The sequence below is a fragment of the Cetorhinus maximus genome, chromosome 6 (genome assembly GCF_964194155.1).
Source record: "Cetorhinus maximus chromosome 6, sCetMax3.hap1.1, whole genome shotgun sequence".
Lineage (NCBI taxonomy): Eukaryota > Metazoa > Chordata > Chondrichthyes > Lamniformes > Cetorhinidae > Cetorhinus > Cetorhinus maximus.
In genome coordinates, this window is record NC_135884.1 from 86,003,786 (window position 1) to 86,031,228 (window position 27,443).

Sequence of the window (27,443 nt, forward strand, 5' to 3'; positions counted from 1 at the left end):
TGAGTCTTCTTTGTCAACTATTTCCTCAGTTTGTTCAGAGTGGCACTATATTTGTTTTGTTTCTTTTCATGATTTTCCAGTGGAACCAACTCTGACCTGACAGATCCTTGCATCCTGTGAAGATACTTTGATTCACTGACCTCATCTCCTCTGGAGATCTTCCTCCCACAGCTTCCAACTTGATAGTCGCCCAACCTCGGATGGCCCGCTTCTACCTCCTACCCAAAATCCACAAACAGAACTGTCCTGGCAGACCGATCGTGTCAGCCTGCTCCTGCCCCACAGAACTCATTTCTCGTTATCTTGACTCCCTTCTCTCTTAGAATATGGAATATAGATTCCATATTTTTATTGAATTCAAATTCCACCATCTGCCATGGTGAGATTTGAACTCAGGTCCTGAGATCTCTAGATTACCAATACAGTGACAATACCATTATGCCACCATCTCCCCAGACTTCAAGGGAACATAGATGGGTTGGTAGACTGGGCAGCAGGTGGCAGATGAAATTTAATGCATAGAAGTGTGAAGTGTTACATTTTGGCAGGAAGAATAAGGAGACACAATATGGAATAAAGTGTGCAATTCTAAAGGGGGTGCAGGAGCAGAGGGTCCTGGGGGTATATGTGTATAAACCATTGACGATGACAGGGCAGGCTGAGAAAGTGGTTGAAAAGGCATATGGGGTCCAGTTTTGTAAACAGGGACAAAAGAAAGGATGTTATGGTGAACCTTTATAAAACACTGGCTCAGCCATTGTGTCCAGTTCTGAGCACCATACTTTAGGAAGGGTGTGAAGCCATTAGAGAGAGTATAGAAAAGATTCACAAGAATGGTACCATGGGATGTGGAACTTCAATTACGTGGATAGATTGGAGAAGGTGGTGCTGTTCTTCTTCGAGAAGAGAAGTTGGGAGGAAATTTGATAGAGGTATACAAAATCATGAGGGGTTTGGACAGAGCAGGTAGGGAGAAACTGTTCCCATCAGTGGAAGGATCGAGAACCAGGGAACACTGATTTAAGGTGATTGGAAAAAGAACCAAAGGCGGCGTCAGAAAAAACTTTTTTATGTAGTGTGTGGTTAGGACTGCCTTGATAGTATGGTGGAGGCAGAGTCGACCATGGCCTTCAATAGAGAATTGGATAATTATCTGCAGAGAAAAAAATTTCAGGCTTATGGGGAAAGGGTGAAGGAGTGGGGCTTGCTCTTGCAGAGAGTCAGCATGGACAGAATGGGTCAAATGGCCTCCTTCTGCATTGTAACATTCTATAACTCTATGTTTTTGAAAAATTCATTCTCAGGATGTGGGCTTTGCTGGCTGCGCCAACATTTATTGCCCATCCCTAGTTGCCTTTGAGAAGGTGGTGGGTGAGCTACTTTCTTGAACTGCTGCAGCCCATGTGGTGTGGGTACACCCACAGTGCTGTCAGGGAGGGAGTTCCAGGATTTTGACCCAGCGACAATGAAGGAACGGCGATACATTTCCAAGTCAGCATGGTGAGTGACTTGAAGAGGAACTTCCAGGTGGTGGTGTTCCCATCTATCTGCTGCCCTTGTCCTTCTAGGCAGTAGTGTTCGTGGGTTTGGAAGGTGCTGTTGAAGGAGCCTTGATGAATTCCTGCAATGCATCTTGTAGATGGTACACACTGCTGCTATTGTGCGTCGGTGGTGGAGGGAGTGAATATTTGTGGATGTGGTGTCAATCAAGCGGGCTGCTTTGTCCTGGATGGTGTCAAGCTTCTTGAGTGTTGTGGGAGCTGCGCTCATCCAGGCATGTGGGGATGATTCCATCACGCTCCTGACTTATGCCTTGTAGATGGTGGACAAACTTTGGGGAGTCAGGAGGTGTGGAAGAATAAAATACATCTACAGGACAACTAAGGGTTAAACAGTTAAAACCATAGTGGAATACTACAGCACAGTTCCCTCTTTTCTTCTAGCAGGTACACCTGCAGCTGCCAGCTAATTGAGCAGGAAAGGAGAAAAGGAGTATCTTAAACAAGCTTCCTAGAATCCTTGAGACAAGGCTAGGATGTCTGCCCCCAACACAAAGAGACAGGATCAAGCAATGGTCATCTGTTCTCTAGAGTGTACACCCCCTAGCACTAAAGATAAGGTCAAGCATGGTTATCTATTCTCTGTCTCACTTTTTTATTACCAGATGGGCTTCCCCCAATATCCTGTATAGTCATAAATTAGAATAGACTAATTGTGTGTTGCATGCCAAAGACAATGATTCTCAATGTAATTAATTATTGAAGGTTAGACAGTCTTATCACCTTCAAGCTCTTTGATATGTACGACTTTTACTATAAATGTGTACACTCTGATGCTTCCTCAGAGTGCCGGCTAGCTCCATTGTATGCTGCTGGGCTCTCTATGATATCATGATTCAATAAAGACTTCCGAGACAAACCTCCTGGGTCTGAGTGTTCACTCCGTTTTCCGCGACAGGAGGTGAGTAACACGTCAAAGGATTCCTAGCCTCTGACATGCTCTTGTACCCAAAGTATTTATATGGCTAGACCAGTTCAGTTTCTGGTCAATGGTAACCCTTGGGATGATGATAGTGGGGGATTCAGTGATGGTAATGCCATTGAACATCAAGGGGTGAAGATTGGATTCTCTCTTGTTGGAGATGGCCATTGCCTGGCACTTGTGTGGCACAAATGTTATTTGCTACTTGTCAGCCCAAACCTGGAAATTGTCTAGGTCTTGCTGCATTTGGACGTGGACTGCTTCAGTATCTGAGGAGTCACGAATGGTGCTGAACATTGTGCAAGCGAACATCCCCACTTCTGACCTTATGATGGAAGGAAGGTCATTAATGAAGCAGCTGAAGATGGTTGGGCTGAGGACACTACCCTGAGGAACTCCTGCAGTGATGCCCTGGAGCTGAGATGACTGACCTCCAATAACCACAGCCATCTTCCGTTATGCTAGGTATGACGCCAACCAGAGGAGAGTTTTCCTCCTGATGCTTATTGGCTCCAGTTTTGCTAGGGCTCCTTCATACCACACTCAGTTAAATGCAGCCTTGATGTCAAGGGCAGCCACTCTCACCTCATCTCGGAAGTTTAGCTCTTTTGTCTATGTTTGAACCAAGGCTGTGATGAGGTCAGGAGCTGAGTGGCCCTGGCGGAACCCAAACTGGGGGTCAGTGAGCAGGTTATTGCAAAGCAAGGGCCACTTGATAGCACTGTTGATGACCCCTTCCATTACTGTACTGATGATTGAGAATAGACTGATGGAGCGGTAATTGGCTGAGTTGGATTTGTCCTGCTTTTTGGGTACAGGGCATACCTGGGCAACTTTCCACATAGCCGGGTAGATGTCAGTGTTGTAACTCTACTGGAACAGCTTGGCTAGGAGCGCAGCAAGTTCTGGAGCACAAGTCTTCTATACTATTGTCAAAATGTTGTCAGGGCCCATAGCCTTGTACTATCCAGTGCTTTCAGCCATTTCTTGATATCACGTGGAGTGAATCAAATTGGCTGAAGGCTGACATCTGTGATGCTGGGGACCTCCAGAGGAGGCCAAAATGGATCGTCCACTTGGCACTTCTGGCTGAAGATTGTAGCAAATGCTTCAGCCTTATCTTTTGCACTGATGTGCTGGGCTCCTCCATCATTGAAGGTGGGGATATTCGTGGAGCCACCTCCTCCATGTACTGAAAGGGGAATGGAGTTTTGAAAAAGGGGTCGGAAGGGCAGATGGAAGGATTCTTATTTTTATCCTCAGGATGTGAGCGTTGCTGGCAAGGCCAGCATTTACTGCCCATCACTGAGTGCCTTTGAGAAAATGGAAAAGGAGGAGGAAAAGGATGATATTTGTGGACCACCTGACAATTATGTGAATAATTGAAGAGAAAAACACAAGACTGAGATGCTTCAGAAGAAACTAAGCCAAAATCAGCCTTAGGCAGACTATTGATTACCATGATTAATATCTGACACAGGGCTTGCTTTTCCTCAAGCCACCTCACATCAACCCTTTAAATCCTCATCATTACTAATGTCAGGCTGTGCCCTGTTCCATAAGAAATCTAACTGCTTGCCTTGAGGTTAAAAGCTTCAAATCACCAAAATGTTGCTTAGAAGTCTCGACATTCCACTCAGGTAATTGCTGTGCTTGTTAATATCCTAAAAATCAATTTTCATTGGGGCAGCCAGTGGTGGTCCATCAATTAAAATAGTACACAATATCATATATCATACAATCAGTTAATGACACAGTTTCCACCAGGTACCCGAGCCTACTGCATTCAAAATCTTGTTTGCTTGTATTGGAACTGGCTAGAATGTTTTGTGGACATGCTGGGTGGTATGTCTTATGTAGAGGAACTGTAGGTTGACTCAGGTAGTTACTCCAAACTGGTTTATTTACATTATGTATAATATTTACAAGGTGGGTTACTGAGTAGGCACATCTCCCGAGTGCTCCCTGCTTAATCCGCTGTGCAGTCTGTAACACATGACTGCTGATGTCACTGACACATCAGAGTCTGTCACTCGTTAGCATATCTATTCTACTGATCTATTACACTACACATTCCCACAAGTACATTATCTACTTTTTAGAAAAATAATGGTGTTAACTATTTCTAATCTATTTACAAGGCATTTACTTTAAACTATTTACATTCCACTGACTTTTCCACCTCCTCGTTACCACCTACCCCCACCACCCCCACTCCCCCCCAGAGACCCCTGGTCAGAGGTTAAGTCTCTGTGGTGTCTTCACCACTCTTCTGGACCACAATGTTGTGACTGCCACGTGGGGCCAGAGGTCTGGAGGTGGGTCCTGGGGTGGATCGGCATCTCACAAGCCGCTCAAAGTATCCTTGGGGAACAGCACCTCATCTTCCGATTAGGCACTTTACAGCCTTCCAGACTTAACGTTGAGTTCACCAACTTCAGACCATGAACTCTCTCTCCATTCCCACTCCATTTTGATCCCCTTTTCTCTATATTCATTTTTATTTTAAAATTTTTATTTAATTTTTTTTCCCTTTTATTTTCATTATTATTATTTTTCAAATTTATTTCCATTTTAATTCATTGTTTTACCCCTGCTTTTAGCCTATTTTTGATCTTTTTTCCCACCACCGTCCCCTCCTCCCACCCCACCCCCACTAGGGCGATCTGTCACTTTCCAGAGTGCTTATCCTGGTCCCGCCATTACCACATTCTGCTTTCCACTCTTAATATCACTGTTAGCACTTCCTTGAATTAATAATGGTTATTAATAATAATAACCATTATTAACAACCCTTTGACCTTTTGTTAATGACATATTTTGCAATCTCCCCTTTGCCTCCACCTATCGCTGGCCTTCTATCCAGCTTCACTTGTTCCACCCCCCTTAAACAGTATATTTCACCACATTTCTACTTCCCTTTAGCTCGGAAGAAGAATCATACGGACTCGAAATGTTAACTCTGTCTTTCTCTCCACAGATGCTGTCAGACCTGCTGAGTTTTTCCAGCATTTTTTGTTTTTGTTTCAGATTTCCAGCATCCGCAGTATTTTGCCATTAAGTTGGATGTTCCTGGGCAGTAAAGGAATGTGTGCCTTTAGACATCGGCCCATGAGCAATTTAGCTTAAGAGAATCCATTACCAGAGGCATGGCTCAGTAATGCAACACGGCTGAATGGCAGTCCGGATTCTTAGACATCAGGGTCTTGCTGTTCCTGGCTACTCACTCAGGCTCCCTGTTAGCTTGTGGATGAATAGGGGAGCTGGTAATATGGGTGTCAATAGTGAATGTCCTGAAGTGGTCATTAGCAAATTGTGGACTATTATCTGCGATGAATTTTATGATCCCGTTCCCGTTGCAGAGGGGGGCGGGGGGGTGGCGTAAAATGCAACGAGTTGTTCAGAAGTCCTTTGACTTCCGCAGGACCATAAAATGCCACCAGTGTAAAATTCCGCCCATGTATATAGAAGATGGCCTGCAGCACCCTGATCACTGACTCAACCATTGTGGTGTGGAGTCTGACTACTTGCAGATATCTAGAGTAACAATCTACAGAAACAAGATATGTCTTGCCCTGATGATCAAAGAGGTTGAGTTCCAATTTCTGCCAAGGAAGTTGGATGGTACCAAAGTTGGATGGTAGCAAAGATACCAAAGGGGCAAGGGTGTCCCTCCTGGCTGCCACCTCCTCCAGGAAGATGGCTAAGCACTCATCAGAAAAGCAGTGGGCCGAGTGCCCACTCGACTTGCCCTCCCGCCTGCCGTGTCCAACCGCACTCAAATGCATAGCTGTTAATTCTGCAGATGTGGCAGGAGAGGACAAAATCTTGAACAGTCTGTAATGCCCGGCCACCACATAGATTGCAGTGCATGTGCTCTGCACTTTGCAATCCCAAGGTGGCCTTCATAGAGCCTGTGGAGGATCTCTTCTCACATGGACCTAGGAATGACCGATGATGATCAAAAACTCAGAGGTCATCCACTATGGTTAAGTGTCCACAGAGGAGGTGGTCTGCAAGATTATATTTAGACCAAACTTTCAGGCAGAAGCCTTGTACTTGGGCACATTCCATTGTCTTCTTTTTGTGCTCTTCAGACGTCTTGGAGCTTGGTGGCAGAGATGGGCAATAAATTCATTTGGTCAAAGAGAATGCTTCCACTCCTGAGACAAGTGCAAATTCCAAGGCAATAGCTTGGCCTACTGTAGCTCTGGAGAGAGCATCAGCCATGGTTTACGACTTTCCCAGAACGTAGACAGCCGTGTATTGACAACGCATCAAGAAAAGGCAAAACTACTGAATACATGGAAGCATTTTAACAATCTCTGTGGAATTCAAGGGGGTAATGAAGGGTTTGTGGTCGGTCTCTACATGGAAGGACAAGTCCATCAGGTAGTTTGAGAACCTCTGAACGGTCCATGTGATCGTTATATTTATATGTATCAATAATTTAGATGAGGGAACCAAATGTAATATTTCCAAGTTTGCTGACAACACAATAATAGGTGGGAATGTGAGTGGTGAGGAGGATGTTAAGAGGCTTCAAGGCAATTTAGACAAGTTGAGCGAGTGGGCAAATACATGGTAGATGCAGTGTAATGTGGATAAGTGTGAAGTTATCCACTTTGGTAGGAAAAACAGAATGGCAGAGTATTATTTAAATGATGATAGATTGGGAAATGTTGATGTACAAAAGGACCTGGGTGTCCTTGTACACCAATCACTGAAAGCAAGCATGCAGGTGCAACAACCAGTTAAGAAGACAAATGGTATGCTGGCCTTCATGAGAGCATAAGACGTAGGAGCAGAAGTAGGCCATTTGGCCCATCGTGTCTGCTCTGCCATTCAATCAGATCATTGCTGATCTGATAATCCTCAACTCCACTTTCCTGCCTTTTCCCTATAACCCTTGATTCCCTTATGATTAAAAATCTGTCTATCACAGCCTTGAATATACTTAACAACTCAGCCTCTACAGCCCTCTGCGGTAAAGAATTCTGCAGATTGATTACCCTCTGAGAGAAGAAATTCCTCCTCATCTCTGTTTTAAATAGGTGCCCCCTTATTCTGAGATCATGCCCTCTGGTCCTAGACTCTCCCACAAGGGGAAAAAACCTCTCAGCATCTACCCTGTCAAGCCTCCTAAGAATCTTATATGTTTCAATAAGGTCGCCTCTCATTCTTCTAAATTCCAATGAGTACAGGCCCAACCTACTCAACTTCTCCTGATAAGAAAACCCCTCCATACCCGGAATCAGCCTAGTGAACCTTCTCTGTACTGCCTCCAATGCCAGTTTATCTTTCCTCAGATAAGGGGACCAAATCTGTTCACAGTTTTCTAGATGTGGTCTAACTAATGCCTTGTATAGTTTTAGCAAATAAAAGCCAACATTCCATTTGCCTTTCCAATCACCTGCTGAACTTATATGTTAGCTTTTTGGCATTCATGCACAAAGACTCCCAAATCCCTCTGTACTGTAGCTTTCTGCAGTTTTTCTCCATTTAAATAATATTCAGCTCCTCTATTCTTCCTGCCAAAATGCCTAACTTCACATTTTCCCACATTATATTCCATCTGCCAAGTTTTTGCCCACTCACTTAACCTGTCCATATCCCTCTGTAGACTCCTTGTGTCATCCTCACCACTTGCCTTCCCACCTATTTTTGTGTCATCTGCAAACTTGGTACATTCACTTACTTCATCTAAGTCATTAATATATATTGTAAATAATTGAGACCCCAGCACTGATCCACATGGCACTCCGCTAGTTACAGGTTGCTATCCTGAAAATGCCCCCCTTAACCCAACTCTCTAAATTCTATTAGTTAGCCAATCCTGTATCCAAGCTAATATACTACCCCCAACACCATGGGCTCTTATCTTATTAAGTAGCCTTATGTGCAGTACCTTATCGAACGCCTTTTGGAAATCCAAATATATTACGTCTACTGGTTCCCCTTTATCTATCCTGCTTGTTACCTCCTCAAAGAATTCTACTAAATTTGTTAGGCATGATTTCCCTTTCATGAAGCCATGCTTACTCTTCTTGATTAGATGATGCATTTCTAAATGCTCTGCTGTTACATCCTTTATAATAGAATCCAACATTTTCCAATGACGGATGTTAAGCTAACTGGCCTATAGCTACCTGTTTGTTGTCTCCCTTCCTTTTTGAATAAAGGTATTACATTGGCCATTCTCCAATCCTCTGGGACTTTTCCAGAAGCTGAGGATTTTTGGAAGATTACTACCAGTGCATCCACTATCTCTGTAGCTACTTTCTTTAATATCCTAGGATGCAACCCATTAGGTCCAAGGGACTTATTGGCCTTTAGCCCCATTAGTTTCCCTAGTACTTTTTCTCTAGTGATAGTTATTGTATTTATTTCCTCCCCCCCTTTTGCCCCTTGATTATTTAGTATTTTTGGAATGCTATTACTGTCTTCTACCGTGAAAACTGAAGCAAAGTATTTATTCAACTCCTCTGCCATTTCCTGGTTCCCCATTATTATTTCTCCAGCCTCATTCTCTAAGGGACCTATGTTCACTTTGGCCTCTCTCTTCCTTATACATTTAAAGAAGCTGTTACTGTCCATTTTTATATTACTTGCTAGATTACCCTCAAAGTTTATTTCCTCCCTCTTTATTTTTTTTGGCTCATCTTTTGTTGGTTTTCAAAACTTTCCCAATCCTCTGGCTTACCAGTAATCTTTGCCACATTGTATGTTTTTTCTTTCAATTTGATACTGCCCTTAACTTCCTTGGTTAACCATGGTTGGTTTATCCCCTTCCTTGAATTCTTCTTCCTCACTGGAATGTTTCTTTGTTGAGAGTCATGAACTATTTTCTTAAACGTCTGCCATTGTTCATCAACCGTCTTTTCTGCTAATACCCTTTCCCAGTCCACTCCAGCCAACTCTGCACTCATTCCTTTGTAATTACCCTTATTTAAGTTTAGCACACTTGTTTCCGACCCAAAGCCTGGACTTTTCCTATGGCGGGCGGGCTGGATGGGGGCGGGGGTGGAGCCGATCACCGTCCGCGATCGGCTGCGTGCTGCCATTTTATGCGGGCGGGCCAATTAAGGCCCGCCCAGCATAATGCGCAGCCAGTAGCACTCAGCACTACCTGTGCGGGCGGGGGGAGGAGGGAGAGACGGGGCCTGCATTCTTTCGTGCATATGCATATGCACGAAAGAATGTAGCAATCTCCCTGAGGCACAGAGCTGCCTCGGGGAGATTGAATAGATTATAGAACATTTTAATAAATGAAGAAAAAATTTATTTAAACATGTCCCCTCATGTGACAGTGTCACATGAGTTGGGACATGTTTGTGAACTTGGGAAAATGTATTCATTTATTTAATAAAAGCTTCAGGAAACCTCATCTCGCCCGTGGATGAGGTTTCCTGAAAAACGCGAAGGCTGCTTGGGCTCTTCGCCTGCCCGCCAACATTAAGGTTGGATGGGCAGCATTCTAAAGTATTTTAATTAGTCCCTTAGTGGCCTTAACAGGCCCTTAACATTTCGGCGGGGGTGCAGCTGACTCCGGCTCACGCTTGCCGAGCAAAATATCGTGATGACGTGGAGACATATGCCTGACATCATCGTGTTTCCTTTTACGCGTCGGCGTGTCGGGCCCGCCCCTTCACACCGACCGGAAGATTCGGCCCCAGGTTTCTCACTCTCAAACTGAATGCTAAATTCTAAACTGTTTCCTAGGGCATCCTTTACTCTGAGATCATTTATTAAACCTGCTTCATTACACATTACCAGATCCAAAATAGCCTGATCCCTGATTGGATTCACAACATATTGTTCTGAGAAGCTGTCCCAAATACACTCTATGAATTCTTGCTCGTGGCTACCTCTGCCAATTTGATTTTGCCAGCCTACATGAAGATTAAAGTCACCCATGATTAATATACTGCCTTTTTTACATGCCCTTATTATCTCCTGATTTATTCTCTGTCCTACATTGTAGCTACTGTTCGGCGGCCTATAGACTACTCCCAGCAATATCTTCTTCCCCTTATTATTTCTTACCTCCACCCACATGGATTCCACATCTTCCAATACAAGATCCTTTCTTGTTATCATACTTATTCCATCTCGTACTAACAAAGCTACCTCACCACCCTTTCCTTCCTTCCTGTCCTTTCAAAAAGTCACATACCCCTGAATGTTTAGTTCCCAGGTTTGATCTCCTTGTAACCATGTCTCCATAATGACTATAAGATCATACCCATTAACCTCTATTTGTTCAGTTAATTCATTTATTTTGTTCCAAATACTAGGTGCATTTTAGTAGAGCCATTAATTTTGTCTTACCATTTTTCCCCCCTTTGACCCTATTTGCTGTTTTTTTATGTTTGTACACTCTGTCCTTTCCTGTCACACTCTGGGTATCATTATCTAAACAGCTGCCTTGCAATACTGCCATATCCTTTTGCTTTCTAAGCCTACGTACCCCACTCTCAAGAACCCTCCCTGCCCATCTCTATTTAGTTTAAAGCCCTCTCTACAACCGTAGTTATTTGGTTCTCCAGGACACTGGTCCAGCAAGGTTGAAGTGATGCCCGTCCCACTGGAACAGCTCCTTTCTACCCGAGTACAGGTGCAGAAAGGACTTGAGTAAAGGAGCAAGCATGGCTTCCTGCAGCTGTACAAGTCCTTGGTGAGACGGCACCTGGAGTATTTGGACTCCTTACTTAAGTTTGGATATACTTGCCATAGAGGAAGTGCAATGAAGATTCACCAGACTAATTCCTGGGATGGTAGGATTGTTGTATGAGGAGAGATTGGGCCGACTTGCTCTGTATTCACTGGAGTTTAGAAGAATGAAAGGAAATCTCATTGAAATGAATAAAATTCTGACAGGGATAGACAGTCTGGATGCAGGGGTGATGTTTCCTCTGGCTGGGGGGTCTAGAACAAGGGGTCATAATCTCAGGGTACAGGGTAGGCCATTTAAGACTAAGATGAGGAGAAACTCCTTCACTTAGAGGGATGTGAACCTGTGGAACTCTCTATCACAGGGGGCTGTGGAGGCCAAGTCACTGAATATATTTAAAAAGGAAATAGATAGATTTCTAGAGTCTAAAGGCAACAAGGAGTATGGGGAGAGAGCGGGAGTACGGCGTTGAGATAGAGGATCAGCCATGATCACACTGAATGGTGCAGCAGGCTCAAAGGGCCGAATGATCTACTCCTGCTTCTAGTTTTCTATGTTTCGATGACAGCTGGTGCTTCCTTCTTGATGGTGGTGCAGCGTCATTCTATTTCTGTTAATGATCTGGAAGCAAAGTATACAGGCTTGTTGTCACCATTCTTCTGGAGTTGGACAAGAACACCTCAACAGTTGAGGACATGTCCACTACGGTGGGCAATGTTGGATTGTAATGTGCCAGCACATCTGAAGAAACTAGCCTGTCTTTAATACATTGAAAAGCAGTGCATTGTTCAATGCCCCAGAACCAATGCTGGCCTTTCCATAGGAGATCCCTTAGAGGTTCTGTGATGGTGGCTAAATTTGCGATAAACTTGCCCACATGGTTTACCATCCCTAGGAATGCTGGACGTTTGAGATACACTTTGGTTGGGGAAAGTCACTAATGGCCTTTGTCTTGTGACGATCCACCATGATAGCCTGTCTTTGGATGATACGGCCCAAAAATTTGATGGTGGTCTTGGCAAATTCACACTTGTCTTTAAAGTGAGACCTACTTCTTGGATGGCCTTAAGAACTTCTCGGACCCAGTGGTCATGCTCCTCTCTTGTGGACCTGTGGATAAGGACATCATCCATGTGGCATATGACTCCTTGTTTACCTTCTAAAATCATGGACATGATGCGCTGGCATACCTCTGGAGCTGTTGAGATCCTGAAGGGAAGATGGTTAAAACAAAATTGGCCAAATGGCATGATAAAGGTTGTCAGCAGCCTGGACTCCGGGTCGAGAGGTATTTACCAAAACTCATTATTGGCATCGAGTTTAGTGAAGAGGATGCTGTTGGCAAGCTTTGCCAGGCTGTTGTCCACAGATGCCATTGTGTGGACATCCCTCTGGACTGCTTTGTTTAATTGCATGAGGTCTGCGCACAGCCTGAGTTGACAATTTAGTTTGGGAACCATCACCAGTCTGGAACACCACTGGGTTGCTTCTGTAATAGGTGATATGACACCTCAATGTGGCATGAGGTCAAGTTTCTCTTTGGCCTCGGTAGTAGAGGATGTGGTACCCTCCTGGTGATGAATAGGCACACTGGCATGGCACCTGGGAGCAGTGAAATGTGGTATTTGTTTTTTAGCTTACCCAGCCCTTGGAAGGCTTGTGGGAATTTTTGACGGAATTCAGTCCTGTTGTCTGGTTGAAGGACTTCATCTACTTTTTGTAGGATGCCCAGTTGATACACACATTTCTGCTGAGTGAGGAGATGCTTTGATTATGTAGAGTATAGACAGTCTCTGTGACCTGTCGTCTCTTGTATTATAGGATGGCTGTGATCTGACCTTTGACCTGCAGATTAGTTCGTCCTGGACCTTGGAGTTTAATGTTTGATGGCTGGACAGGCTGTGTTGAGCTATGCCAAATGATCAGCCAGTATGGAAACACCAGCACCAGTATCAAGCTCTTAAAGTTGGTTTTAAACCCTTTGGCTTCTAAAGTGACAGATGGGGAGTCTTGGTGATGGTTTTGTAGTTTTCCCAGGAAGTCTGAGTGAGATGGTATTTGTTTGTTTGGGGTCTACGTTCTGGTGAGCTGTAAGCTGAAGTTGTTCTGTTGTTTTCTCAGTTTATTAGAGGCTTTGAATGTACAGAACCACTAGAAGTGCCCTGTCCTCCCACACTGGAAGCACTCTGCGCCCCCTGCTTAGCAGTCTTGCTGTCTGTGTTGTCTTTTTGCGCCACAGTGTAAGCACTTCAAGATAGCTGCTGTACGGTTTCCCGCCCTTTTGGGCCAGTTTGTCGTAGTTCTGCATGGGCAGGGCTACTGCACCTGGGCCTAAAATGTGAATGGGCATCCCCGGCGCCTCGGCATGTCAGAGGACCAGAGGCCGAATTTGTGTAAATGGGCCGGCTTGCCTGGTGACATGAAATGGTTCAGCGAGTATGCGATCATCCTTCATGGACTCCTGTGTTTGAGACCTAGCTACCATGAATAAGGAGGTAAGAAGCGATTTGACACATTCCTTTGGTTTGGGGGATCAGTGGGCAACGTGCATCTGTCCAGAATGGACGTCCCAATTTGAAATAAAAAAAGCATCGGAGGCTTTTAAAACAGACTCGAAGTCAGCAGAATTCTCATCGACTCCCTGGCTGAGAAGTATCTGGTCAGCGGTGGGCCCTATGGTGTAAAGGACCTAACTGACCTGGTGTTTTGCCCTCTGATAAGGAGACCCGAGGCTGCTCGGTTATTATTGCGCCATGTCTTCCAAAGTCAACCTTTGTTCAGGCCCTCGAGACATTCGAGCAGGCAGGGTAGGGGCAGTGACTGCTTATCGAGGTCCATCATCGCTACCCTTTTCAGTTGGCCTCTTGCTTAGGCACACTTGTGGGATGTCATTTCAACCAGTGTTCATTCCAGTTGTAGGATATAGGCATATAGCACCAAATCTTGGTTAGATTGGTGCCACCACCAGTGCTACCATGTTTTGTGGATGTGCAAGATAGAATGTCTTACGTAGACCGACTGTAGGCTGACTCTGTGTGAATAAACCAGTCTGGAACAACTACCTATGTACAATGGATTACTGAGTAGACACATTTCTCCTGAGTGCTGCCTGCTTAGTCTGCTGTAGAGTCTCTAGCACATGACTACTGAAGTCACTGATACATCATAGTCTACATCGCTCGTTTTCGATACATATATATTCTATTAACCCATTACACAATACAGAACACTGCCCTTTCATGTCTGTGACCAAAATTCAGGATAGAGACCCGCTGAGAAGTCCCTCACTGTGATGGTGGTTAAAGATCTTAACTGAGCCGATTCTGGGTAGTTTCAATCATTTTCCTAAATGGTTGCAAACATATGGCACAAAACTCCCACAGTCTCTAAATTTACATCTGACGTTCAAAGAAAGTGGCAGAGAGGAGCCATTTGTTTTAAAGCCTCAATCCCTACTGCTGTCAAATAAAGTTAGCCTATGCTCACTTCATTACCAGGTGATATTTCAAAGGAACTGATTCAGAAAAAAAAGTTTTATTTAAGTCATGGGTTCAGTGCATGTACAAGGGAACATATCCTTGTTCAATCCTTGATGATGCTGTTTGACAGAAAAAAACACTACAGTGTAATTTGTTTACAAATATATTTTGCTAATAATATTCTGTCAAAAGAAATGAACTGCTGATGAGAGCAGACTCCCTCAGTTTGAGGTATGAGGAAAAGAGCATGTTGCAGCTATTAGCATTGTTTTAGTTTCACACCAGCTTACTTAAATATGGAATCTAAGAAATCTAAGTTGTAGGACATTAACCACCCCATATACAGATCGATGATCCAGAATGAAACTTTACCTGCTCAATAACTAGTTAAACGCATTTTGTTCTAAGGGACTCTAGTTACTTTGTCAGTCTTAAATCCCTGTAGCTATGTGAAGTATTTCTAGAAATCCACTATTATGCTCAGAGATAGACCCTGACATCATCTACTTCCCAGCTTTCAACTCAACTGACAAAATGCAAGTCAGACTGATGGATTCATAAATTGAAGGTTATTGTCCAGAACCTCATTCATTATTATGGCACCCAACTTTTTACCAACCAGCTTTGTGCTTTCCAATGCCATGCAAGCTTTTTCTTTCTTTCATGGGATGTGGACATCACTAGCATGGCCAACTTGTTGCCCATCACTACTGCCTTGATCTTGCTAGATCATTTCAGAGGGCTGTTAAGAATCTGTGGGTCTGTCATGGAGGCCAGATAAGGATGACAGGTTTCCTTTCCTAAAGCACATTAGTGAATCAGATGGGTTTTTACAACAAATCAATGATGGTTTCATGGTTACCATTAACAGACTAGCTTTACATTCCAGATTTATTAATTTAATTCAAATTCCACCAGCTACCATGGTGGGATTTGAACCCATGCCCCCAGAACATTAGCCTGGATTGCTGGTCCAGCAACATTGCCACTACACCACCATCGGTGACATATTTTGTGACCTCAATTAAAGCCTCTAGATCCACAGGGAGTCATATTTGCTCCAGCTCCTATCTTTCCATCGACTTCCGTAGAGAACCATAGAACAAAACAGCGCTGAAAGAGGCCATTCAGCCCATCATGCCAGTGGAAGCTCTTTGAAAGAACTATTCATTTAGTTCCATTCCACTGCCCTTTTCCTATAGACCTACAAAATTTTCCCCTTCAAGTATTTATCCAAATTCCCCTTTATAGTTATGACTGAATCTGCTTCCACTACTCTTTCAGGCAGTGCATTCAGATCACAACAACTTGCTGTGCAATCAAAATTCTCATTCTGCCTCTCATTTTGCCAATTACCAATCTGTGATCCTTCTGCTACAGGGAACAGTTTCTCCTTATTCACTTGATCAAAACACTTCAAGGTTTTGAAGACCTCTATTTCATTGCCCCTTAAGCTGCTGCGTGTAATAACAAAAGTTATACACAGACTTATCTCCTCTCCAAAAAATGTAATCGCATATCCATTATAAAAGCTACATGTTGCATATGCCCATCCTGCCCAACACTCCTCAGATGTCTGTCATATTTCAAACATCACACACTGTCCAATATATTCCGTATCACACTTAGAAAAAACATAAACAAAGGCAGTCATTCGGAACATGCAAAAAAAATCTCAAAAGCAGTAAATATCAAAGCTATTGAATCCATAATCTCTGAATTAACTATAGCACAATAAAAGCCAAGGGTCCAATCTCCAGTCTGAAGCTCTGAATTAACTTGCCTAATTTTGCTTGCGTTCGGCTACTCAATCTGGAAAGTTCCCTTACCAAACAACAGTTAAACTTTTATTGTTTTTTGGCAGTTTCTAGCAGAACAATTGGAATTGTAAACTTAAAGTCACACATTTCCAACTTGGCAGATAATGAATTATGCAATTCACCTCCTTATAGAATAGGGCATCATCTAAATTACTATCAACATAGTCTTTTGGGAGACATACGAGTGCAGGTATAAAGGCCAATAGCTCACAATGAGGTAAAACCTCTTTTCTTCGCTTCTTCCCAAGTTTCTCCTTTTCTGATTCCTGCTGGGGTTTGGGCCTGAGTTTTACGCTTGTCGGGTGTGCGCGATCAGCGGGCCTGGAAGCGGATGCGAAATGCGCCTCCGCCTGCAATCAGCCCCTGACCGCGATCTTATACTGGCTGGCCAATTAACAGCTAGCCAGCGTGAAACACGCCCGGAGAAAGGCTCAGCACTGCCGTTGGCGGCAAGTCGCCGACGTCACCACAGGCGCTCACCTGACATCATCTCGTGGGATTTCACGATCGTTTGGGTTGGGCACGTGCGCGCCCACCCGTGGGACGCAAAATTCTGGCCTTGGTCTCTGTAGATGCCAGGAACCTTCCAGTAGTCACTCAAGTGTCCATTCGCCATGTGTGAATCTATAAGTGAGTGTCAGTAGACCATTCAGCATAGAGGCAGGTCTCACAAACATGGCCAGAATTTTGCAGCCCCTCATGCTGACAGGATCTTTCGGTCCTGCCAATGCTATCGCAGACTTCAATGGCTCACCGGGGTGGGGGGTGGGGGGGTGGTGGAAGATTGTGCCCTGTTCTAAACTAATATGCATGCATGTAGATACGCACTCACTCATTCTCTCCAATAGGGTTCACTGGATAGCATTCAAGAGTGGGAGTATTGGCTTATTTAACAATTTCTTAGTAGAGGCCAATTTCAGCTTTCTTTCTGCTCCCTTAGATGAGTCAGCATAGAGCAGGAGTCAAACCAGAGACCTTCTGCTCTATACTGGACTGGTGACTTTACTCATGCCCATAGGAAATTCTAAAGGCCACAATTCAATCTCAGGCTTCTGTTAGTGTCACTTGGATTTGGTTTTATGGCTCACAGCTATGGCTGTCTATTGCCCTGCACCTACAAATTAATTGTGAAGGCCCTCAAGATACGGGGAGTAGACCGGGTGGGAGATGGGGAAGTGGTGACACAATGTCTCGTGTACTCTTTTGATGAGATTTGCAAATTTTAACATCATCACAAATTTAAAAAGGTGCATTGCCTTTTGGTATTGCTGCTAATTCTATGAAATTATCACCAGATCCTTGCACTCTCCCATGTGTAAAGACAGTCAGGAAACTGTAGAGAGATGCATTTTCATGGTAAACCGCTCCTACAATTTTGGAAAAAAACACTGGGCTGGATTTGTTGCACCCCCCACCCGCCCCCTACACTTCCCTGCCCCCATCCCCTCCATCCTCCCCACCAGCCACCTGGAAGGAAAGTCGGCCCCGAACAGACCGAATTTTAAAAAACCTGCCCCACAGAAATAACATGCTGAGGGTGGCCAAAACAGGCTGAGGGTCGGGCTTCCACCCGTCAGTGGACAGGAATCCCCACCCTCGAGAGCTGCTGGCCTATCTGAACTAGAACTAGTAGTTAGTGCTGCTAGGACTGTAGTGAATCCTCAAGAAAAAGATCCTGGCCACCAGAAACAGGTAAGTCCTGGGCTTTTAGAACAGGGAGGGATTGGATAGCCTAGGGAGGAGGGCACACAGGGTTTGGGGAGGCGGGCTTTGAAGGGCAGGCTGGGAGGAATGAAGGGGATGTGACATCTTCGGGGGGATGGCCCCATTGTGCACAGGGCACCGCCCTGATTGATGAGTCCCCTTACTGTCCGCCTTTTCAAAGAAGTCATTTCAAAAACGACCTTTGCACTCTAGCCCGCCTGCCACTGCCCAGCATTTTATGGCAGTGGAAGCAGATTGAGGCCATTAATTGCCAATTAATTGGGCAGTTACGGACCTCAATAGGCCTATGGGTGGGCGGCCTAGTGGGTGACTTACCCATCCCCTGTATTATGGGGAACAGGTCAGGGTGGGTAGGAAGGAGGTGGGCTAGGCACCTGACATATTTTACATGACCCCCCACCCCCAAAAACACACCAGGCACGAGGGAACAGTAAAACATAGCCCACTATTTCAAATTGTTTCCCATTGTCTCCATAAAGACCTTTGCTTCCCTGTTGAGAAGATGTTTGTGTCAGCCATAGGCTCCCACACCAAAGCATCAGTCCCACATATGTACTTTTTTTTAAACCTGTGGCTTTTAAAATAAATTTAGATGTTGCACATGGAATGAGAATTGCCCATTGCTACATTAGGGCATATAGTCAAGTTTATCTTCATCAAAATAATGGGTTAAACTCTGTTTATCAGGTAATATGCAAATATTACAAATTCTTGCCTTAGGCTTTCTTGGTCAAAGTTTGCGTTTATTTGATTATTGTAAGTAGTTTTTTGACGTGTAATACCTCTGAGCATTGCTGACTGTGCTTCAGATTTGATCTTGTCAAGTTGCATTTGATCAGCTATTTCACTCTTAGTTCTTTTATGAATTTTGATCTTGTCAACTTGCTTTGGAAATCTGCCTTCAAAGGACATTAAACTGATGAGACCAGAGACTTTCTCTAGTTTGCAGTTCTTCTCTGAATTCTGAAAATGCAGTCAGATAACTTAATACTCGGTTGCTCTTATTCACATTAACTCAACCCAGGAGAAAGTGCCGCAGAAGTTGGGATCTTTGTTCTGAGGTGGCGGGGTTTTCTGGGAGTCGGGTTGGGTGACCATAGAATGAGCGCAGAGGCTGTCAGGTGCAGAGGTGGGCTGAGTGGAAGGCCAAAAAACAGCCCTCCGCCTCTCACCCTGCCAACACATTCCCCATGCCTCTTCCATGCCAATCCCATACCATTTCATGACCTACAGTCACCCCCATGGCCCCTCACACCCTCCATGTTACCTATGCGCTTTTACCCACCCATGTCCCCTCGTACACTCCATGCTGACCCATGCCCCTCCACCCATTTGAAGGCCCTTTATAGCTCCTATGCCAGCTTAGTGCCAACTCATGCCAACCCCATCCCCCATCCCCCACCCTTTACCCTTACACCGACCTTGCCAACCCACCCAGTATCCACCATTGGCAGACCTTGGGAGCCATACTGAGATTAAGTAAAATAACATTCTAAGTGTCTACTGCAGACTATTTAAAAAAAAAACGCTCTCATTCATATAAACCCACTCACTATATTTACATTCCTTCAACTACATAATCCCTTACAAGAACAAACATTTCATTCAGGTGCTTAATTCCTTATAAAAGCAAACATTGGAAATCATAATCCTACTTCAAAGAGTCTATAACCACTTGGAGCTGTTAATTAAACTGTCAAAAGGAAGGCACCCCACTGTGATAATTGAAGGTTGCAAAATCAATCATCCAGCACAAATCCAGTAATGATAACCCTCAGGCTTATGTGACAGACAGGCAGAGTGAAATAGTAAGCAATGATTTTTTTAACATTCCACCATTTTTTCAAAAATTTAAAAGGGCAGGAGTTTTAAAAGCATTGACAGCTTGACAGTTCTTTTGACAGTTCTTTTGACAGCTCCTCTTGATGTTGCTTTTGACACCTCTCTTGACAGTTCCAATGAGTTTATACGCTTTTTATGCACACTCATCCACTTTTAACAATCTCAGAGGGCACCTCAACTCTCCCAGAGGGCAGCTGGCCTCCCTTCAAAAGTGTCCTGGGACCAAATCCAAAGGGGTACCGAACCTCTCCAAATGACTCTGCAAAGTTTAGTCCTGCTACTACCAGGTCTAATCTGCACACATTGTGTTTCCCACTCCCAGCTAACGAATATCAGACTTGTCAGGAGGCAGCCGATGTTTTATATGGGCAGCTGCCTCCATGAAACATGCACGCGCAAAATCCTGACCTGGCCCCAATCCCACCTCAACAAAAATGTTAGGTCACATGTTTGGGGGTGGGACTTCTGGATTTTGGCCTCCTCCACCATTGTGAAAATCCAGGCCTTTGACTCAATTTCTATTTAATGCCAATTTTATGGAACTGTAGAAATTACAGCACACAAACAGTTCATTCACTCCATCAACTGCAATTTTTCTCCACGGAAGGCATCCTCTTACTCGTACACCATCTCCTTCAATATCCCTCTTTTGAAACAACAATCTAACAACCTTCTAAATTAATTTACATTCTCTGTCTCAACTATGGTTAGTGATGGAGAATTCTTCACTTCAACCACTCTCTGTGCGAAGGAATGGTTTTCTAAACTCCCCCTTAATTCTTTTCGTGAAATAAACTGTAACTAATCACCTCATCATAACTCTTCATAATTCTGAGGACCTCTAATGCTCTTCAGAACCCTTTAACCTCCCAGGCTTGAGTGAAAAAAATCCCTAACTTCTCAAGACAAACCTGTAACAACCCATCCCTTGTGACATTTGAATTGAAACAACGTTGCACCTTTTTGCAATGGTCAATAACAAACACACTTATTTCCTCATATTTTCTAACAACTTTACCTAAAAATGCCAATTAACCTTATGTTGTTGGTTGTCCTCTTCACATTTGTGCTTTACTTCTCCAAATAGAAATAAGTTTATGAGCCAGTGCATTTGATATGAATGTCATATTTTGACATGAATATGGTGATACAATATCACAATTCTATTGTTAAAGAAATAGGTTACTGCACGTAAGGTAGTTATCAGGCCTCCAAGCGCTGATCCTAAAAAGGTACAGCTTCTTTAAGTTTTGCCTGTGGGGACTATTGTGAACATCATGAGAGAAATAATTATGTACCCCCAAAGAAACCTAAGATTTTAGGGATCAGTTCTAAGTGATGTATCAAAGTCAGACCTGTGGCTGCAATGTAGGGCCTAGAGATCCAGGTTACAGTGCTGACTCTTGCCTTGTCCTTTTTCCAAGCTCAGCAGAACTTTTCAGATGCATGCTTGCAAGAATTTGTTGCTTCAGGATGCTAGCTAAATTTCAATGCTGATAAAAACATAAAGGAAACCTTGGCTTGCTAATGGTGGGCTACTGGGGAACTTAGCTTCATATCAGACTGCAGATATCTGTTGCAAAGCTGCACAGGAGTGGAGACTGCCTCATGAAGGTGATCTCACACCTCTTTCCAAAATCCAACACCTGCGTTACAACACTAGTACTGTGTTAATACAAATGCTAAACTTTTGCATCCACTTAAAACCGGCAATGTAAGTGGCCTGTACAAATTTTGCATTTGTTTATAATCAAAAGAAATATCGTGCCAGTACTAGTGCCAGCTATCCAGTTTAATAAACCTGTAGTACCAGTGGAAATATCCAGATTCAAGTTCCCTGCAACCCTTGACTGAACACAAGCCAATATTTAGGTTTAAACAGACTGTACTCCAGCTGGGTTGAACCACAATTCCGTCTGGCATGGCAAGCTTCCTTTTTTGGAACTTGAATGAGAAATTAGTCACATTAAAAAAGACGAAGCACAAAATGAAGGTGTTATTGCAAAATAATTCTCGGTGCAAGAATAGAAACATCAACATGGCCCTTGACTGAAAGCGCTGGTAACACTGGAACTGGTCTTAATGCGAAGGAGTTCAGACCCATACTGGCTCCATTATTTAACAACTGATCATGACTGTCTTGAACTTCTAGAAAGCACACGTTGCTTGCTTCTTATAATGACAGTGATAAAGCTGTCAACCATGTATATTCATGTAGTGGCCCGACCTACACAAACCCAAAATCTGTGTTCTCGTGTTGTAATCGTGTGGATATCATGTGTTGTAATCATCAGGCTCAAATTCCTGGGTGCCAAAAGCCATTTGAGCCTGAGATGCAGGGTTTCCTTTGGTTGTTCCGATATGTTTGGTGCTGGACTCTGCCGTTGACCAACTGGGATGATGAGTATTTCTGGGAATTGTGGGAAGAGCTGATTAATCTGAGCTGTTTACATTGGCAGTTCGTGCTGAGTAGTATTCCGCAGAGGGTGTTGGTATCGGACTGAACTTTGGGATAGACAGTCATGCTTGCTGTCTGGGTGCAAGAGCATCACCTATGCATCTTAAAATGTGTCCTGACTTTCATCCTGTTAAAATCAGTGATGGCATAAATATACCCTCCCCCACCCCATGCCTCCAACACATTGCTGAACAAATGTTACTAAATAAAAGTGGATGGTAGGAAAGTAAAAGTTTGTGTGTGAAAAGCACAAAATTGTTGGACTATGGGGAAAGAGCAGGGAAATGGGACTAATTGGATAGCTCTTTTCAAAGAGCTGGCACAGACATGATTGCCCCCCCCCCCCCCACCCCCACCCTGTTGGTGCTATACGATTCTTTGACCTTTTCTTAATGGTGTGCCTGGCAGTGCTGGGCAGCTTAACACATGGAAATGAGCTCTACAAATCAACTAGTTATAGGGATCATTTGAGTCACCAGCCAAATCCGCCTCTAAACCAAACTGTGCTGTAATTATTCTAGTGGAAATACAGTAATAACTTCAATGACTAATTCATGAATATGAAGCTCTGCCTTGTCCTGTATAGCACATGTTGCTGCTTTAGAGTAAGGTCCAGGTTGGGGCACTGCATATTTTCAGTAGCAGAATGGTACTTCTTTTGCACTCAGATTAACTCATAGCTTTGCTTAGTTATGGTAAACTTGTAACAGGTTAATCTGGTAATTGCTTTAAGACCTGTGCGACTGGAAGCTAAATTAGTTAGACATTTATGTATTACTGCTTGTGTCAATGCAGATATCAGGTCCATTCAGAAGGTGAACTTTTAGGCAGTTCCTCAGGCTTCCGTCCACCCTACAACATTCAGCCTTATAAAAGCCACATCTGATATCACAGGATAAATGTTGAATTTAAGTCACTACTTTCTCCAGTCTCGCCGGTGTCTGGCACTGTGGCTCCTGAGCCTTCAGTGGAATAAAAAAAAGCTTACATACAATGCAGCATCTGAGCATGTGCATATACAACCAAGCAATCAATAAGCTCCTTGTCTAGAACGGTAGACTGATAGAATAATTCTGAACACCTATTACTTTGTGCTTAATACACAATGCATGTGGCCATTCAAGAAACAATACATCACTGCATCAGGTCGATAGCAATGCTGAGGGGTACTGACTCAGTCAAGTTTTACATCAATCACAAAGCCGGAAGAACTGAGTGAGCGGCTGCTTGAGGCTCCAAAGTTAGCAAGCTTTCCCCACTGTTGCACAGGTCCATCATTTGTCTCTTGACGAGCTCACTGATCAGCCAGTGTTTGGACTCGTACATTACTCTTGCCAGGTTTCCAGGACAGAGGACCCATCAAGAGAGTTTCCCCAAGCTCTGTAGAAGACCAGTGCCTCCAATTATCTGGCTTCTTTAGCTATAATGACAAATGTGAAGGAGCTGTTCCTGGCATCTAAGGAATGTTCATGCAATGTACAGTGTTTAGCAAGTTACAAATTAGTTTGTGGAAAGCTCTCTTCCGAAAGATTGCAAACAAATAAAAGGAAGCTGCCACAACGAGGCATTAACTGGAGATTCTGGTGATAAAAGAGATCGCTTGCAAAAGTGCATATTTTTGCAAACTTCTTCAAACAGTGATCTCAATTATGTTGTCAACTGATAACACCTTTGAACTCATTTGTTCATATTCCAAAGTTATTGAAGCCCCCCCCCCCACCCCCAGCTGGTGTTCAATGGTAGCAGACTGTTACAGAAGTCACAACTCACTATGGTTGAAGTTTCACTAAAACAAAAGCAAATTACTGTGGATACTGGAAATCTGAAATAAAAACAGGAAGTGCTGAAAATACTCAGCAGGTCTGGCAGCATCTGTGAAGAGAGAAACAAAGTTAATATTTCAGGTCAAAGACATTCCTTCAGAACTGAAGGGAAATAGGAATGTAATAGATTTCAAGCAAGTTGAGAGGGGGTGAGGGGATGAAGAACGAAAGGAAAGGTCTGTGATAGTGCGGAGGGTGGGAGACATTAACTGATGAAAGCTTTAGTGGTACAAAAGGCAATGGGAGTGAAAATTATTGCAGTAAAGAAACAAGCGATTTGTCCAGAAATAAAAACAGCAAGTGCGGAAATACTCAGCAGGTCTGGCAGCATCTGTGGAGACAGAAAAACAGAGTTGATGTTTCGAGTCCAATGTGACTCTTCTTCAGAAACAGTTCTGAAGAAATGTCATATTGACTTGAAATGTTAACTCTATCTGTCTCTCTCCACAGATTCTGCCGCTTCCTGTTTTTATTTCAGATTTCCAGCAACTGTAGTATTTTGTTTTTATTCAAGGATTCATGCAGAGTGGGTGTGAATGGCAGAATGATGAACAGCTATGTCCAAAAGCAAAAACGTGAAAATCAAGATGGCGGCAGGGGTGGTACCAAGTTTACAGTCTGAAATTGTTGAACTCAACATTGAGTCCGGAAGGCTGTAAAGTGCCTAATTGGAAGATGAGGTGCTGTTCCTCCAGCTTGCATTCACCGGAACAATGCAGCAAGCTGAGGGCAGAGCTGTCCACATGAGAGCCAAGTGGAGAATTAAAATGGCAAGCCACCGGATGCTCGGGGCATGACAGTCTCCATCCTTGGTCTGCTACATTGTTCTGATGAAGTTCAACACAAGCTGGAGGAACTGCACCTCATCTTCGCATTAGGCACTTTACAGCCTTCTGAACTCAACATTAATTCAAAAATTTCAGACTGTAAACTTGACCCCCCATCTTGTTTTTCATATTTTTGCTTTGAGACACATTATTCTGCCATTCACATCCACTCTGCACAAATCCTTTGTTTCTTTACTAGGACCATTTCCACTCCCTTTGCCTTTTGTCCCATGATATCTTTTGTTAGTTAAAGCCCTCCACTTTATCACAGACATTATATTCTCCCGCACCCCTCCCCTATTTCACTGCTTCAAATCTGTTACATTTCAATGTCTCTTCAGTTCTGAAGAAAGGTCCCGAATCTGAAATGACAATGCTGTTTCTCTCTCCACAGATGCTGCCAGACCTGCTGTGTATTTCCAGCATTGTCTATTTTTATTCATGGTTGAAGTCTCCTTTGACCACAGTTTTTAATATTTATGCTTAGCAAACTGCTGGTTCTTAATGAGACCTTAAATGTGAGACAAAAGAAGCTGGTTGGAGAAGGGTGAGGTAAGTACAAAGGAGGACAACATCCAACACAATGATTGAAAAGCAAGAGTCCACTGCTGATCCAAATATGAATCACAATCAAATCACTGTTAATTCTAATCAACAGGATACCTGCCAATCACGCAAGACCAGAAGCTTTCATGTGAAAATGGTTTCTTTAATTCTCTCCTTCCATAAAGCTTTGTGTTATTACTCACCCAATGGCTGCCCAGCCACTATCCTGTTGTGTTCCCCCGCCACTGCTGCTCTGGCATTCCGTTCAAATACGTACTGCACAAATGCGTATCCTTTGTGTACAGAGCACCCCACTATCTTGCCGTACTTGCCAAAGATGGCCTCCACATCTGCCTTCTTCACAATGGCTGTGTTTAGGTTACCAATGAAGACTCTGGAGTTGATGGACTTGGGGTCATTTTTATTGGTCACATTACTGGTCATTGACTTACTTGACATTTTCCTCTAGGAGGGACCTGCAAAAGTATAAATGAACGTTTACCTTTGAGTAAAGAATGATCTGTGCAGCTTGTCGAAAAGCTTTATTCTTTAGTTTCTTTGTGCATCTGCATACTTGCTAATTAAGCCAAGGAATGGGGTGATGGAAAATGGGAAATTTCCCCTTTGAACCTAGGAATGACATTAATTTGTCGCCACCCAGTGGCATAGTGACACTGACTACTGCAGCACTAATGCTCATTGCCATGAAGGTGTATGATAAAGGTGCCAACCTGCATTCTGCTCATGCTGGTATCCAAGCTGTACTGAGTAGGGGAATGCCAAGTGGAGGTTATCACAACTCCAGGTCGTGGGTAGGGATATGGGGAAATTGTCAGCACAGTCCAGGCTGAACACAAGGGTCACTGCGGGAGGCTTGGGAACCTTCCAAGCAGTAGAGATCTCAACACAGACAAACCCACTTTCCTTCAACAAATTACCAAAAAATAAAGATAAGCTGATAAAAATTACACCAGACCTTTTGTAATATAGGTGCTTTTGTTTTCAAAGTATTTTAATCAAAGGATAATTTGTGATCTTCCCTCAGGTAGTTCATGAAATTGTTTCACGCACACTCTTGACATCTATGGATGCTTCTGAGATTTCGGTCATATAAAATAGAGAAATCCTTAATTACTATCCTAATATCCCAAACCCAGCCCTGAATCCCATCTTCGATTGGAATCATTTGTCACTGTTAGGCAATGCCACCTAAGTCTTTCCACACTATGACATGCTGCTAATATCAGCTCAATTAGCTAAGCAACAGCGAGGGTGAGAAAAATCAGCATAGCTTTCAGTTTATTAGTAAAGTTTTTCGTATGACCTGGAAAACTCTGGTAGAAACATAAAAATATTAAAATAATTTTGCATATGTACTTATGTATATACATATGTGGAACTAGAATAGCATGCTCTTCAAAGTTTTTTTTTATTCATTCATTGCATGTGGGCATTGCTGAACTAGGCCAGCATTTATTGCCCATCCCTAATTGCCCTTATGAAGGTGGTGGTGAGCTGTCTTCTTGAACTGCTTCAGTCCCTGTGGTGTAGGTATGGGAGATTCTTTGAATCAGTGTTAAATGTGAAGATTAGTGCTTCAACAAAAACGTGTGTTCATATAGCACCTAGTAAAATACCCCAGGGCACTTCACAGGAACCATTTCCGGCAAGATTTAACACTCAGCCACTTGGGATGTCAGGATTGGTGACAAACAGCTTGGTCAAACAGGTAAGTTTTAAGGATCATTATAAAGGAGGAAAGGGAGGT

General features: G+C 43.5%; 1 protein-coding gene across 1 annotated transcript in view; it reads right to left on the minus strand.

The window, feature by feature from the left end:
- LOC144681873 (RNA-binding Raly-like protein) overlaps nucleotides 1-27,443 on the minus strand; it is a 1,117,315-nt gene that overhangs the window by 810,344 nt on the left and 279,528 nt on the right. The window contains exon 3 of the mRNA XM_078543976.1: nucleotides 25,879-26,151. Coding sequence (XP_078400102.1) covers nucleotides 25,879-26,134 — 256 coding nt within the window. The 5' untranslated portion in view covers nucleotides 26,135-26,151. The remainder of the gene's footprint in view (nucleotides 1-25,878; nucleotides 26,152-27,443) is intronic.